Source organism: Lycorma delicatula, chromosome 8, assembly GCF_047948215.1.
Source record: "Lycorma delicatula isolate Av1 chromosome 8, ASM4794821v1, whole genome shotgun sequence".
Taxonomy (NCBI): Eukaryota; Metazoa; Arthropoda; class Insecta; order Hemiptera; family Fulgoridae; genus Lycorma; species Lycorma delicatula.
The window spans coordinates 71,849,118-71,865,885 of NC_134462.1; the positions used below are offsets into that span (position 1 = coordinate 71,849,118).

The window sequence follows — 16,768 nt, forward strand, 5'->3', positions numbered from 1 at the left end:
TATCGGTTTTTATTTCAGAACAGTGCTGCTTTGTAGCATATTGTGTTTGTTGTTCATAATTTTTTATAGTCCTAAAGAGGGTAACATGAAAGAGTATTTTTATCCAAAATGTTCAAACAAATACTGATAGGAGTCTGTGTGTTTATCCAGTTTTAGAATCAAAATGGATTACCAAAGATTTTATTCATTTATATTATGAGATACCTTTTTTGAAAGTGGCACATAAAAATATTTTTGTTATTAATTCCTGTCATAGTGGAGGTAGTTAAGTGTTTTAAAAGTATTAATCTCTTAATACTAATGAAACTACACATGAAGCTTCACACTGGAGTTTATTTACTGATGTAAAATCTCACTATAAATAACTTATTTTGATTCAATGGCAGACCCGTGCTGAGAAAATTGCCATTGCCATACATTAATAACTAGTTTTTAAGTTCCATTTTAGTAGATAAATTCAATACACCTTAACAAATAAATTCAGTGGATTATAGAATTTAACTCGCTTAGTAAAGAGATACTTACATAAATTATTTTTAATGTTGTCAATGTATCAAGTAATTATTTAAATAAAAATGTTCTTGAGTTTCTAGCAAGTGATTTATTAACAAATTATTCTCAACTTGTACTTTTATTTTGTAATAGTCTGCACTTAAGTATGCAGTAGACTTATCATGAAAATTATGTGTTTCATGTGAATGACTTATTTACACTGATGTTGGGAGTAGAATGAGTACAGATGGTGAAATGTCAGTTGCAGATATTTTTCATCAGAGAAAAATGTTTTAGTAATGCAATTTCCAATAGTATGAGTCACAATATTGGATCTTATATTTGAAAATATTAACATTATTTTGATGGTATAGGGAGAGGGTGTGTCATGTATACTCGGGACATAAATAAAAATAACACTTTTTGATATGTGCAGAAACAATCAATGTATGTGTAAATACAGTGATACCTAATTGTCAAACAATGCGAACAAATTATCAAACAATTTAAATAATGTGTGTATTTAAACAACTAATTTTGTGAAATTCAATTTGCTAAGAAATGTATTTATAAATTGTTCGAATTCTGTTTTTGCATCTATTATTTAGATCTGGAAAATAAAGATGTAAGCCTAATAAAGTAGATCTTCCATACATTAAAATATTCCAGTTTCTACATTTTCAGAATAAATAAAATTTAAAAAAAAAGCCTGGTAATATTTCTAACAGTGTAAGTATTCTCACAGTAAATAATATTCAATAAAAAGTATAAAAATTACAAAACCAGTAATAATTTCTATCAAAATCATACAGAAATGATAAAATTTATATGAAATATCTTCATTAATAAATTGAGTTGTGCTAAATGAAAAGTGAGAAGACAATAAGTTTAATTTTATTAAATTGGTGTAAAGAAAGGTTCAGTTTAAACTATGAGAACCTTATCAAATGAATCTGGACAAATGTCGGAGCAGTTCCTTTTGTCACTGAATTGCTCTGATGGTATGTAGCACCTTAGAATCTTGTGGTAGCCCTGTATAGGGCTGCTTGGGGTTTTTGTAGTGGTGGGCCTGAAAATGGTTGTTTGTGTGTGTGATGATGAGATAGCCTTAAGAAGGGCTCTTGAGTCCGGTCACTGATCTTTGGTGATGTTGGCTCTGCTGTAGTTGGGGAGTTGTGGTTCGTCCATTGGAATTGGACTGAGCTTCCCCTCAGTGGTAGTTGGGCCCCCATTACAGTGTAGGAATGGTGGTGGTCCCCTGAACCTTGCACTGTCGGGTCAGCATTGCCGAGGGGATTCTCCCTGAGCGATCCCATGTTGGGCTGGTTTCTGCTGGTAGGCCTGTTGGTCAGGTTGCCAGCCAGGATGCTTTAAGTCTGGCAAGCTGGGGCAGAAAGATGGTTTCCATGCCCAGCAGCTTCCTCAACAGGTAGGCCAGGCTTATGCTCCAACAGGGATGTTGGCATCCATGGGAAGTTCAATGTTGGGCTAACCAGGGAACTTCTTGGTTTGCTCTTGGTGATGGTCCAGAAGTGAATGCTCTTGCTGTACTGGACCCCTGCTTATAAAGCTGGCCAGCTCGTGGTGGAGGTGTTGCTGCTGTAGTGGGATGTTGGGCAGTCAGCTGGTGTAGTGGGAAGGATGCTTGTGTGTGTATGTAGTTATATGCACTTAGGTAACTCTTGCTGACATCTGAACTGCAAGCTTTGTGCTTGCCTATATGAAGCATTGGATGTGGCTATAATTTTTAATCCATGAGGTAGCATATCTATCCATTCTTAATGTGGTCTACATAATGTTATTATGTTCTGAACAGAATAAAAAATTTATTTTATATATGTATATAATAGATTCTTATTGTCTAGTTATAATACTGTAATTTAAATACATGTAAAAATTCACTGAAAGATTTTCTTGCCAGATGTGGCTGTGTGATTCCAAAGGCTTGAGTTTTATCTTTACTAATTATATTAAATATTACTGATATTTTTAAATAAATGAAATTTATGTAAAAGTTCTAATGTATTATAACAATTTGTTTTATAAAACTGTGTCAAAAAATCAGGTCAGAAACAATTCCTGAATGCTCTTTTAACATCTAAGAAATTTATATAAGAAATAATGCAGTATTTATTTCTTTATTTCTACTTTGTTTTAGGTTGAAGTCACACGTTTTGATTTATTAGATGAAGTAATAAATGATGTTAAATTGCGTCAATTGCTTTGGGAAAGTGTTGAAGTGTGGGATCAGAACGTTCATGATTGGACACATCAAGATTTCAATACCCTTAATCCAGATGATATGTATCAGACAACAGCTAAGTTTATGAAAAATGTTAATCAGTTTGAAAAGGGGTTACCTGAAAATAAAATTGTTCCAAAATTAAAATCTAGTGTTGAATTAATGAAGGATAAGGTTTGTATTTTATTTTTATTAATATAGGTGTATTTTTTATGGGGTGTCACTGTAAAAAAAAAAATAATTATTTATATCATGCTTAAAAGATTGTACTTGAAGGTTTTGAATCCATAAAAGATTGTGAAGATTCTGATTTTTTTATTGAGAAATCAAATTAAAAAAAATCATAACATTATTTACAATAAAAATATGTTTTCTATTATGATTTGATAAACCATTGTTTCAAGAAATTAATATTAATATATATTAAAAATATATTAACCCTTTTGCCAAACTGATATGAACTTTAATAAATTAATGTAAGGTTAGCATATAAAGTAAATAAACAACATTTTACAGTGTAAAATTTTATTGTGATTTTTCATAATTGGATAAATAAAATCATAGTTGCCAAATTTGTCAGAATACTTCTTGATGTAATTGGGTAAATATGACAATTGAATATAGAGAAAGCTATGTAGAGTTGACCTTCTCTTTTCTTTTTCTGTTTAGTCTCCAGAACCACCGTAAGGTTTTACTTCAGAGGATGAATGAGGATGATGTGTTTGAATGTAAATGAAGTGTAGTCTTGTACAGTCTCAGGTTGACCATTCCTGAGATGTATGGTTAATTGAAACTCAACCACCAAAGAACATCAGTATCCACGATCTAGTATTCAAAACCGTATAAAAGTAACTGCCTCTGCCTTTACTAGGATTTGAACCTTACAACTCTTGACTTCGAAATCAGCTGATTGGCGATGACAAGTTTACACCACTAGACCAACCCAGTAGGTTATGTAGAGCCGACCTTGGATGCTACTCTAGTAAAGACAGTTACTTTTATACAAATTTGAATTCTAGATTGTGAATACTGGTGTTCTTTGGTGGTTGAGTTTCAACTAACCACACATCTCAGGAATGGTCAAACTGAGACTGTACAAGACTACACTTCATTTACACTCATACATATCATCCTCATTCATCCTCCGAAGTAATACCTGAACAGTAATTCCCAGAGGCTAAACAGGAAAAAGAAAGAAAAAGGATGGTGCAACAACTGCTTACTAATTTTACACCCACCTATTATTTTAATAGCAGACATATTTTGGCTACTATTTTGAAAAATGAAATCAAAATCATTTTTGTTTTGATCGTGCCTGGAATTGATTTTGACACAGGTAATGCAAGAAAGAAGTTAACTGTATTAAAAAATTACATTGTGCTCTCTTTATTATAGACAATGCAAAATTTCACCGGCATGAGAGTGGAAATATTTTTTTAAATTTTCTAAGAAAAAAATTAATCCAGAAATCCTCAAAAATGGTGATCAGGATGCCCGTGAAGAATTTAAAATTGATTTTTTTCCCTGTTCTGCAGATATATATATATATATATATAAATGTATGTGTGTGTGTTTGGATGAGTTTATATGTTTTTTGAAACAATTTTTCAGTTCTCTCTTGTTATGAATTCTTATATGATACTCATATTCGTCTTTGTAACTATCTTTCTGTCTGAAGTTACCCTACTAAGAATTTTGGTTTTTGTCTTTTAATGAGATCATACTCTTTAAGATGTGCTTCAGTTGTGCCTTATTAATTGGTATCATTCAAACAGCCTCTTATTGTAACATTCTGCAGCCTTACCCAATATGATCAGCCCATCAATCTGTGCAACGTTTACATTTCTATCATATGCATTCTTCTTTCATGCAGTTTCATCTTTAGAGATCTACTGAGCAGATGACTACACAATAGTCTTTGATTTCAGGTAGATTCTGCTTTATGTGCCATCTTCTGTCCAAGATCGGATAATATTTTGGAAATCACAACTGCATCTTTAAATAATAATATAGTTGAACGATGGAACCATCCTCTTGTTTAGCCATGACATTTTTCTCCTCCTAACACTCAATCTACCTTGAATTTTAAGTAAAATAAAGAGTGCAGAGACTATTTCCACCTTTTTTTACTTTTCTCAATAGCCTTCAAAACCATCCATCCCAGAGATCTGAACAGGTGGGGGGACTTGAGGCTCCAGATAACTTAGATTGATATTTACTAGGGAAATTCATGTGTATTAGCATGATTTTATTGTATAGAATAGAATTTATTTATCTCCATTTCAGTTATACTATATTTATTCTGGCTATAAATGTCATAAATACTTAAACTTGCAATTGAATACTTCATTCAATAAATTTGGTTTTTTAAAATTAATTTACAGTAAAAACATGAAAGAATATGTGAATTTATAGTTATCAAAAATTAGTTTACCAAAATTTTCATGGTTTACACCTGGAGCTTGTGCAATAATTATATTTAAAAAAATTTCCATCCTTAGCTTACAAATATTGTTAATTTTTTGGACAAATAGCATGCCACTAAGCTGCTGGTTATTGTCTTAAATTTTTTAATAGACTCAAGAATTAAAAATTAATTTTGTGACATTTGATATATTTCAGTTACCTGTAATTACAACCTTACGTAATCCAAACATGAAACCACGACACTGGATGAAAGTGGAGGAAGTGTTAAATTATAAATTTCAACCAACCGAAACAAAGACATTAAAATTGCTTGAAGATGTCGATGCATTTTTATTACCAACTGAACTCCAGGAGATATCTGGACAAGCTAGCTCAGAAGCAAGTCTTGAAGGACTTTTACATAAGGTAAATTTAAAATACCAGAAAATAATTTCTACAAAAAAAATCTTGTCCACCTTTTAAAATTATGAATTTGTTTTTTCTTATGTTTTTAAATGTAGGGAGCTAAGGTCATTAACCAAAAAGTGCAACAGTACATTGTTATCTAAAAAAATGGATACTAAGTTATTTTTTAATGTTTGAGATCTACAGGAACTAGTTTATCATATATATGGTTTCAATTGTTGGCATTCATCTTTAAATTATTTAATTATTATTAAACTCCTACTCCCTTAGATGTTCCAGGTATGGCATTAATAAAAATAAACAAAGGGAAATTTTTATTTCCTTTCCTTAGTCATAAAGTAGATAGATGGCAATTTTACTATTCTAATTGATATATATGTGATATATCTTTGTCTATTACAATAAATATATCATGTCCTGATGATAATGTGGAAGTGTTTTTCATCCAAAAAACTCATGTCTCATAAAACTGACTGTTCCGCTATAAATCAAAACTTCATATGATTTATTTATTGGAGTTATTGTTTTATTGTTAATCATTTATGGTTGTGTATACAAGTCAATTTAAAATGAGTACTTTCTCAGATGGCACCAACAAGGAAGGGCAATCATTGATATGTTTTCTCAATTCAGAAGGAATGAAATCAACAGAAATATTTATAGAATTCAGCAGCAATATAGAGTTATTTGAGTATAAACAAGATCTGTATTTTTTTTTAAAGAAGCTATGATCTCTCTGTATAGTGAACAGAAAAAAGGGGGTAGGTAGGCCTTCTACTTCAGAGAATGACAAAATGACAAAAACAGTGATTAACAATATTTGATGAATTAAAGTTGGTGAAGTTAAAAGCAAGTTGAATTTAAGCCCAGGACTTGGCATTTTCAGGGCTTACTGGCTTCTACTGTAACATTAACAGAGGATCATTTGAAAATTTCTCAGCTTTTAAATCTTAATGAAAGTGGAAACTAATTTCTGAAGTGGATAATAACCATTGACAGGACTCACTTTGATCCTGAGAATAAGCATTAAAAATTAGTTTTGACACATCTTTCAGCTACAGAAAAAAATGCAAAACTTGCACATCTGCAGGAAAGTTGATGGTTGTAGTCTGGGATATGGAAGCTTCAGTAATTTTACATATAAATGTAAAATGGTGAATAGAGAAAATTACTGCAATCACTAAAAGGCAAAACTAAGTCCAAAAGGTGTAATTTTGTTGCATGATAATGCTTGACTTATGCAGCTGGAAACACAATCCTTTGTTTTCAAATGGAGCGGTACAAATTGGCTAAGCACCAGATTAAAACATTTCTTCTGGAAAGGAATTCAGAAGCCTATGAAAATACTGAATAAATGTATAGAAGTTGGAAGGTTGAAAAATGACTATTTAATTTATGAAATGCAAATAAAAATGTTTTTATATATTCACTTTACTTTTTGACTTAATTTATACAGAAAGTTATAAAGAAAGATGTGTATCCCAGTGAAAATCTTTTTACTTCCAGTAAAATTCTGTTAGTACATAGTTTGAAAACATCAGATAAGTATCAGAAGTAAAGACCAATTTTTACTTAGTAGACAAAGAAGACTCAAAATCAACCTCAAAAATACCATTATATGAGGTCTGTTCAGAAAATAACCGAACATTTTTAATTACATGCTGTTCAGTTTTTGGTCAAGGTCGCAGACACAATGTTGTTCGAGAAACCACAGTTTTGCCGATTTCACATTAAACGGACTAGGGTTTGTCAACAAATCAGTGAATGGTGTTATAAACAAGATAACCCAAAGTTGTTTATTATTACAATTCTGACCTGTGTGTGAATGCTGTTACCAGCTGTCGCCAGTCTGCTCTCTGTGAGCATTGGGTGTGTTCGCTTCGGTGCTGTGTACATTGTTCTTTTGTTGTCAATATATCGTCACGTCAAACTCTTTACAAGATTTTAGTTTTCTTAAGACCTTATTTAATGTTTTACTTTCTGCTCACAGCTTTTCTGTATTGTCGGAAAAGCTAGAATTAGATTATTTTTTTTAAGTGAAATGTTGTGCTCAGTAAGGCTCGTCGTGCTATGTGTTTTCATACTGTGAGTTAAAATTATATGTATGAATTCCTGTCTTTTTTTATTATTTTGTGAATGTAATAATTATTCTCAGTTAAGTCTTCTCTTCTTGTGTTTCTAGTATAATTATAAATTAAACAAACTTCAAATAATGCTGATGTGCTGTTTTATGTGTTTTTTCTTATTCGTAATAACTACCCAATCCAGACCATCATATCCTCTCAGAACACATGCCAACAGAGATAACTAGTGATGTGCTATTTAGATGTGTTCTACTTAACCTCCTCTGTAACTACATTTCGTGAATTTTTGATATCTTGTTTAGTTTTTGTATTTTTGTTATTAGCAACTTTTTTAATGTATTACAAAAGTAACACATATTAATACTATGTTATACATATTAGATATACTATTATATTATACATATAGTGAATAGAAAAATATAATTATATTTTTTCCTTTTGTAATGTTTGTTATACTGTGCTTAAGTACATTTTGGTTAACATATGATAGAAAAAGTCTCTTTATATCTGTAGATTACAATTTATGATTCTTTTATATATTTTTTATGTTATATTATTACAATGGACAATATTGCTATTGTTATTGTTATTGGTATGATATAAAAGTTGGCTCAAGTTAATAATATTCAGGGAATCAAAGAAACATTGATAAGAAGAAAATAAGTTAACAGTGATATAGAAATATATTTTTTAACTTGCTGCTTTTAATTCACCTATTAACTTTTTTTGATAAAAAAAAAATGCAGTTGGATGAATTTTTATTGTCAAAAATTGATATCAGAAGAAAAATAAAAAATAAAAATTTATGGTGACATAGTGTGGCATATTTGCCTTTCTACTATACTTGTAATTTTTTTGGATATAATTTTTTAATCGAATTACATAGGTACTATTTTATGAGTTTTGTTAATTGCAGGTTGAAGATGCATGGAAAGCTTTAGAGTTCAGTCTTGTAACTCATAGAGATGCTAAAGATGTTTTCATATTGGCTGGCCTTGATGAAGTTCAAACAGTTCTGGATGAGAGTAATATTAATATAAGTACTATTGCTAGTTCTAGGCATGTTGGACCAATAAAAACACGAGTTGAAGATTGGGCTTCAAAATTAGAACTTTTCTCGAAAACATTGGTAAAATTTTGATTATGTTGTTAGTTGATAACTTTCTTCTCTTTTTGTTCTTTGTTTTCAATAATAAAATTAAGGGAAAATGAAACTATTACTTATCTCCTTCATAATTTTTACTATTATTAATATACGAGGGCTATTCAGAAAGTAAGGAACGTTTTGGAATTTTAAAAAACCAAGTACAAGGAAAACTTTTTATTATATACATGTGAAAGAGGGACTAAAATACTACTTTTCACCATAATCACCATACAAATTCAGGCACTTATCATAGCGGTGGACAAGCTTTGAAATTCCTGTGTCATAGAATTCTGCCACCTGTGATCTCAACCACTCAGTGACGCACCCATCTTGCACAAAATTTGTGGTAGCCTAGCTTCTGTGAAACAATTTCAAACAATAAAGTCCGTGAAACTTTTGGGAAACATAGAGAAAGCTCTTATTATTAAGAGCTACTTATTAAGCTTATTGTGAAACTGCGAATCTTTTTGTCAACTTTGGAGACCAGATCGTCAGTCACAATACTCGGACGTCCACTCTTCTCTTTATCATGAACGTTTGTTTAGCCATTTTTAAACTGAATGTACCGCTTCCTGACAGAACTTTCACTCATTATGTTGTTCCCGCACACATCACACAGTTCCTGATGAATTTCTATTGGTTTTAATTTTTTTGCCAACAAAAAACGAATCACAGACCGCACCTCACAACTGGTGGGATTTTCGATTGCAGCACACATTTCAAATTTGTATATAAAAAAACAGGCAGTGCGGAGATGTTCCTGTTGTCACGGCTGGGCGCTGACTTGAGGTGCTGAGCATGAGCACACCAATATATATATGCGATTGGCGTGCGCCTGGCGGCGTCAGGTGGAAACGTTCCTTACTTTCTGAATAGCCCTCGTATATTGGTAGAAACCCCTGCCTTCTGCTTATGCTGTTAAATAGGTAATATTGGTTTCATTTCTTAAGCTACTAGAACAGATATGTTACCAATAACTCAATCACTCTGTCAGCAGTAAGTTGCTTTTAAAAGGGCTACTATGAAAAGGGAGGAGCTTATTTAGTTCCTAACTAAGGTGGTGAGAGAGATACACACTAATTTCTCAAAAAGCATTGCTTCAAATGTTTTTATTTAATCTGTTATAATAGGTCTTATAGCATCTATGCTATTACGTAGATACTAATAGCATTTACAGTAGCATGCAAATTAATCTAAATACAGGGACATTTTAGTTTATTTCTATGTTGTGGCTACACTGCTTGACTCCCACCCATTCTTTAATCGTGTAATTTGAGGTTATTGTTCTTTGGTTATTTAGGAATTTTTATGTAACAAATGGTATTTTGTGAAAGTTTATTTCATTTTTTATTACAGAATCATATTTTTGTATTTTTTTGTTTTGTGTGTCTTTAATATGTAATAATGGACATAACTCCAAGAAAGCATTTGAAAATTGTTTCTCTTTTTGAGCATACCAATTTGACACAAAGTCAGACAGCTTCTGAGTATGGTATTGGATTAGGTACAGTAAATGCTATTTTAAAACAACTATTTTTTGCTTTTTTAAAGAAATTGGTTTCTTCTCATCTTAAAGGATATGTAAATGTGTCGTAAAAGAAAAACTACTACAACATAAGATCAGTTAATAATAAGAAAAAGTAAACTTGATCGATAATTTTCTGCTGTAGACTTAAATTGAGAATTAGCAGTCAGTGAAACAGATTTACAAGTGACAACTGTAAGACGCCAACTTCTTGCAGCTGGACAGAAAGTAAAAAGCAGCTTTTAACACCAGCAATGTTCAAAAAAAGGCTTTTGTAGGCTAAAGCACATGCTAACTGGACAAAAGAAGACTGGAAGGATGACATGTTTTCTGATGAGTCACATCTCTATTTTTAGGGGTAAAAAAGGGTTTCATACATAAGAAAAGCAACAGATGAAAATACTAAAAAATGATGAAAATATTAAAAAGAAAACAAAAAAACGTTTTGGGGTCTTACACATTTGAAGGCCCTTCTTCATTACTTCCAGTAGATGAACTGTTGAAAAGTGATGGATATATCAAGATTCTGAAGGAAAGGGTTGTAACACAACTTCAAAACAGATTCCTACAAGGCAATGGAGTGTTCCAACAAAAGATTTCTTTGTTGATACTGAACATTTTATTTTTGATGGAATGCAGCATAGTAGTTTCTCTCTACTGACAGACATAAATGTATTTTACATTTCTGACATTGGATTCTGGATTTTTCCTTGCATTTGATATACCCCTTGCATTGTGAAGGGCAAGTGACTAAGTCCCATCATATTGAATTTTTTCTGCTGATCTTATTTCTCCACAGTCTCTTGAGAACTGGTGTACATACTGGAGTGTTAGATGGTCTTCCACTTTTTTTTTGTCTTCAGTCATTTGACTGGTTTGATGCTGCTCTCCAAGATTCCCTATCTAGTGCTAGTCGTTTCATTTCAGTATACCCTCTACATCCTACATCCCTAACAATTTGTTTTACATATTCCAAACGTGGCCTGCCTACACAATTTTTTCCTTCTACCTGTCCTTCCAATATTAAAGCGATTATTCCAAGATGCCTTAGTATGTGGCATATAAGTCTGTCTCTTCTTTTAACTATATTTTTCCAAATGCTTCTTTCTTCATCTATTTGCCGCAATACCTCTTCATTTGTCACTTTATCCACCCATCTGATTTTTAACATTCTCCTATAGCACCACATTTCAAAAGCTTCTAATCTTTTCTTCTCAGATACTTAGATTGTCCAAGCTTCACTTCCATATAAAGCGACACTCCAAACATATACTTTCAAAAATTTTTTCCTGACATTTAAATTAATTTTTGATGTAAACAAATTATATTTCTTACTGAAGGCTCGTTTCGCTTGTGCTATTTGGCATTTTACATCGCTCCTGCTTCGTCCATCTTTAGTAATTCTATTTCCCAAATAACAAAATTCTTCTACCTCCATAATCTTTTCTCCTCCTATTTTCACATTCAGTGGTCCATCTTTGTTATTTCTACTACATTTCATTACTTTTGTTTTGTTCTTGTTTATTTTCATGCGATAGTTCTTGCGTAGGACTTCATCCATGCCCGTTCATTGTTTCTTCTAAATCCTTTTTACTCTCGGCTAGAATTACTATATCATCAGCAAATCGTAGCATCTTTATCTTTTCACCTTGTACTGTTACTCCGAATCTTAATTGTTCTTTAACATCATTAACTGCTAGTTCCATGTAAAGATTAAAAAGTAACTGAGATAGGGAACATCCTTGTCGGACTCCCTTTCTTATTACGGCTTTGCCTTTTTCATAAATATTACATCTATCAATCACTTCCTCACCTGCACTGCGCAGTAATTCTACAGGTATTCCGTCTATTCCAGGAGCCTTTCTGCCATTTAAATCTTTTAATGCTCTCTTAAATTCAGATCTCAGTATTGTTTCTCCCATTTCATCCTCCTCAACTTCCTGTTCTTCCTCTATAACACCCATTTTCTTCTAATTCATTTCCTCCGTATATCTCTTCAATATATTCCACCCATCTATCGACTTTACCTTTCGTATTATATATTGATATAATCTATCTGATACCTTGCCGTATCGCCTGGCTTTTTCCAAATGTATATTCTTCTATTATGATTTTTAAATAGGGTGTTGGCAATTACTAAATTATAATTCGTGCAAAACTCTAAGTCGGTCCCCTCTTTCATTCCTTTTGCCCAGCCCGTATTCACCCACTATATTTCCTTCCTTGCCTTTTCCAATGCTTGCATTTCAATCTCCAACTATTATTAAATTTTCATCTCCTTTTACGTGTTTAATTGCTTCATCAATCTCTTCGTATACACACTCTACCTCATCATCATCATCATGGGTGCTTGTAGGCATATAGACGTTAACAATCGTTGTCGGTTTAGGTTTTGATTTTATCCTTATTACAATGATTCTATCGCTATGCATTTTGAAATACTCTGCTCTCTTCCCTATCTTCTTGTTCATTATGAAACCTACTCCTGCCTGCCCATTATTTGAAGCTGAGTTAATTATTCTAAAATCACTTGACCAAAAGTTGCCTTCCTCTTCCCACCGAACCTCACTAATTCCTACTACATCCACATTTATCCTATCCATTTCCCTTTTTAAATTTTCTAGCCTACCAACCTTTTTTAAATTTCGAACATTCCACGCTCCGACTCGTAGAATGTTATTTTTTAATTTTCTGGTGACCTCTTCCTTAGTACTCCCCACCCGGAGATCCGATCGGATTAATGTAAACCATAAACAAATCCTTACTTTACAAAATACAGTGTAGCATACTTGTGCATAATTCACAACAGATAGCTCTGCTATCATGAATGTGAACTAATTACATGTGCGCAAATGTAACCAATTAATTTTGAACCCAAAATCTCATCTGATTTTATTATTTCAGCTCTTTGTACATTGTGTGTACAATTGTACATAACAGGTCTGAAAGGGTTAAAGGGTTCCTGTGGCCAGGCAACTCCTCAGACTTTAACCAAATTGAAAATTTTTGAGTAGTAGTCAAAATCTACTCTCTAAAATGAATTGTACCAAAAAAATTGACCTCATTAAAGCAATAATATCAGTAAGGTTTTATGATCAAAAAAATGTGTAGTACAGTACACTTATTGAATCAATGCCAAATCATGTACGTGAAATGATTAAGAATATAGGGAAACATATTAATTACTTGTTATTAAAAAATTTGTGCAGTATGATTTTTTTTCTTAATAAAGTTACTTTTTATTAAATTACATCTGTTGGATTAATTTGCATGCTACTGTATATTAGTACTAATATTTTGTATTTAGTTCTTGTGCTCATAACTAGTAATATTACTAATTTGTATGGTAATATAATTAAGGCAAGGTTACCTTGCCTTTGCAAGGCAAAACATTGTGCTTTTGGAAATTACTTGATTATCAGTGTATGTGCATATTATATATAACTGTTAACTTTATAAAATTATTCCAAGCACTAATAAACATTACAGCAATAAACTGTTAATAGATATTATGAGATTTGATTTTGGAATAGTTTTGTCAACATGAAGCAGATAATTTAAAATAATGATAGTCACTGATAGCTTTATATTTTAACATGTATCTATTAGTTTAGCCTTCTTGTTGGGAACTGTCAACATGTTGAAAGAATACTGCAGTACCCATGTATGGTTGGCTGCAGATATGCATCAGATGACATATATCTGTTTAATATTACCTACCTCCTCTATTTTTTTTATTTTATACGTTTAATATCAGAATATCAGAACTTTTAAAACATTTGTATAAAACAAGCCTTCGAAACATATACTGCAATAATAAAAATAAGAATTATTATTGATGCTGTGAAGTGGATGGACCAATTTTTATTCAATACAATTAACATTTTCGTGTCAAATAAGTTATGGTTATATGACATATATAACCGTTGCATTTCTTTAACCCTTCATGTCGTGTGTATTTTTCATCCTAAAGTTTTAAACAATATATTTTTTTAAATTATTTAATGCCTATCTTTTTTTAGATACATTTTAGAAAACAAGAAAATGCATTTTTTATTTTGTAGAAATGTAGTTTTGTGGCCAAAAATGTTCTTTTGAACATGTACTAGGTAGAGAAATTAATTTCTGACAAGATAGCAGACTGAAAAATTAGTTGTTTTATTCTGCAAAAAAATGAGAAATAACATGTAACTTAAATAAAATAAAGATTTAATATATATGCTAACATGTGACTCATTTAGTTTGATAATTAATCCTTTCTTAGAATATTTATCCAAATTGAGACCATTTATTGATTTTTTAATTGCCTAAAAATAAGAAGTGTTACTTTCCTAGAATAATCTTATGTGGTTCAGTATTATCTACATAAACAAAACAAGAAATTAATCATTTATAATATTATTAATAAAGTTATTTATTTTGAAGCAGTAAATTCTTTGTCCAAAAAGTAAAGAAAGGTTTTCAAATGTATTTTTGGTTATAGATTTGTTTAGTGCTCCACAGAAATGGAAATGAAATTGGTTGACGAACTTAAAGCAAGGAAGTTATCATAGTTAAATCATGTTATAAAAGGACACAGATACAAATTATTACATATAATTCAAGGAAAAATAGTGCGAAAAGGAGTATAGGCAGAAGACATGGATCATGGTTGCAGAATTGGAGGGATGTGGTTTAATTGCTCATTCACTGGTTAACAGGTTGCATATATGCATATGTGCATTGTTGATCATCAACGTTCAAAAAAAGATTGCACCTTACAAGTACTTTCATTCAGCCTACTTTATGTATCAGTTTTATTTTTGATGTTTATTTTACTGATAATAATAAATATTCATTTTTCACTTAACAGTTAAAGAAATGGCTTTACATGATGAATACATACTTCATACATTTCATCTTGACCCTAGCATATCCACTACCAATCCATTTCTACTTACGAGTGAAAGTTATGATAGTGATTATTACAAATGGACAATAAACTACATTTTATTATCTTTGCTTATCTTTCTTTCTGTAAAAACATGAAACAACTTTGTAATTTTTTGTATTTTTAAACTTCCAACTTATTTTTTTTGTCAAAAATTGCAGGATTTTTTTTTGATTTTTGATGCATTAACAAGATTCAAATTAAATTTTTAGATTAACATTTTTTAAATTTTTTTTAACATTCAGATTTCTAGTGAAAACAAACAATATTTTTAGGAAGAATTGAGAAATGGGTGTTAAAATTTTAAAATCGATTAATTCAGATCTCAAAATATGGTTTTGTAGCAAATTTCTTTTAGTTTCAATTATTTAAAACATGGTTTAAACTGCAGCATAAAAATTTTCCAAGACAAAATCTATTTAAGGAAAAGTATTCTTATTTATCCAGGTTTAAACATCATCTTCAAAGTAGTCACCCTGTGCACCCAGCATATTCAGGCAACTTCTGGAATGCATTCTTGAAGTTGTCTTTTGTAAGCAAGTCCAGAAAAACTTGGATGTTTTGCTGGATCTTACCAATGGTGTTAAAGCAGCAATCTTCCAGCTGTATTTTTACCTTCAGGAACAGTAAGAAGTTCACAGGAGCTAAATTTGGCAAATAAGGCAGTGTGAGACAAATAAGACACTGGGACAAATTCTTGGGAATTTTTTCCAAAAATTTGGGAATGATGTCTTGGATCAGTTGTAGTCCTCCAGGCACACTCATGATTTTGAAACATACATGTCAGTCAAAACATAGCCTCATTGCTGTAAGCTTGCAGAAACAAAATGAGTATCTCTATACGTGATTTTCCTAGCTTAACACAAAATTTTATGTTGACTTTGTTCCAAATTCTTATCCATGTCATAATTGCAGACTACCACATGACTTTACAAAACACCAAAACTTTAATAAAAAAAACCACCAATTTAACAACTTCAAATGTAAACATAGCATTGTCACTTGGCATTTTGCATTATGAAGTTTACAAGTAAGGCTTGCTGTTTGTGTAACTCTGTACTGTCATCTGTTGGCATTACAGAACTGGGAACATTTTGATACAATGTCGGTTTTTACCTGCAAAATTACGAACTTAACATTTTTGAATCCCATTGGTTATTTCTAAAGTTGAAATATAACTTAGAAATTTTGGTGGCACTTTTCCAAAATGATTACAGTATACTTGATTTTTTAAATAATTTTTTGGTGTTTGATGATCAGATACAGGAGGTAGAAAAAAATGTTCAAATAAAGAACAAAGCGTGCTTTTTAAATCTTTTTTTAATACAGTATGATAGACTACAGTAGAGTATCAGTAGTTTATATATATATATATATATATATATATATTATATAATAATGATATATGTATACCACCAGTTACAGTTCATAAGAGACACTTATCTATTGGTCTGAAGTTCTTTCAGAACATCAGCTTCAGCATCAGCAGGCTTATTTTATAAGATACACTTAATTA

The 16,768-nt window shown here is 31.3% G+C and overlaps 1 protein-coding gene across 1 annotated transcript in view; it reads left to right on the forward strand.

Moving 5' to 3' along the window:
- The window catches only part of Dhc16F (Dynein heavy chain at 16F), a 149,275-nt gene that overhangs the window by 5,370 nt on the left and 127,137 nt on the right, over positions 1 to 16,768 (forward strand). The window contains exons 4-6 of the mRNA XM_075373265.1: positions 2,651 to 2,908; positions 5,357 to 5,566; positions 8,567 to 8,779. Of these exons, the coding sequence (XP_075229380.1) occupies positions 2,651 to 2,908; positions 5,357 to 5,566; positions 8,567 to 8,779 (681 nt within the window). The remainder of the gene's footprint in view (positions 1 to 2,650; positions 2,909 to 5,356; positions 5,567 to 8,566; positions 8,780 to 16,768) is intronic.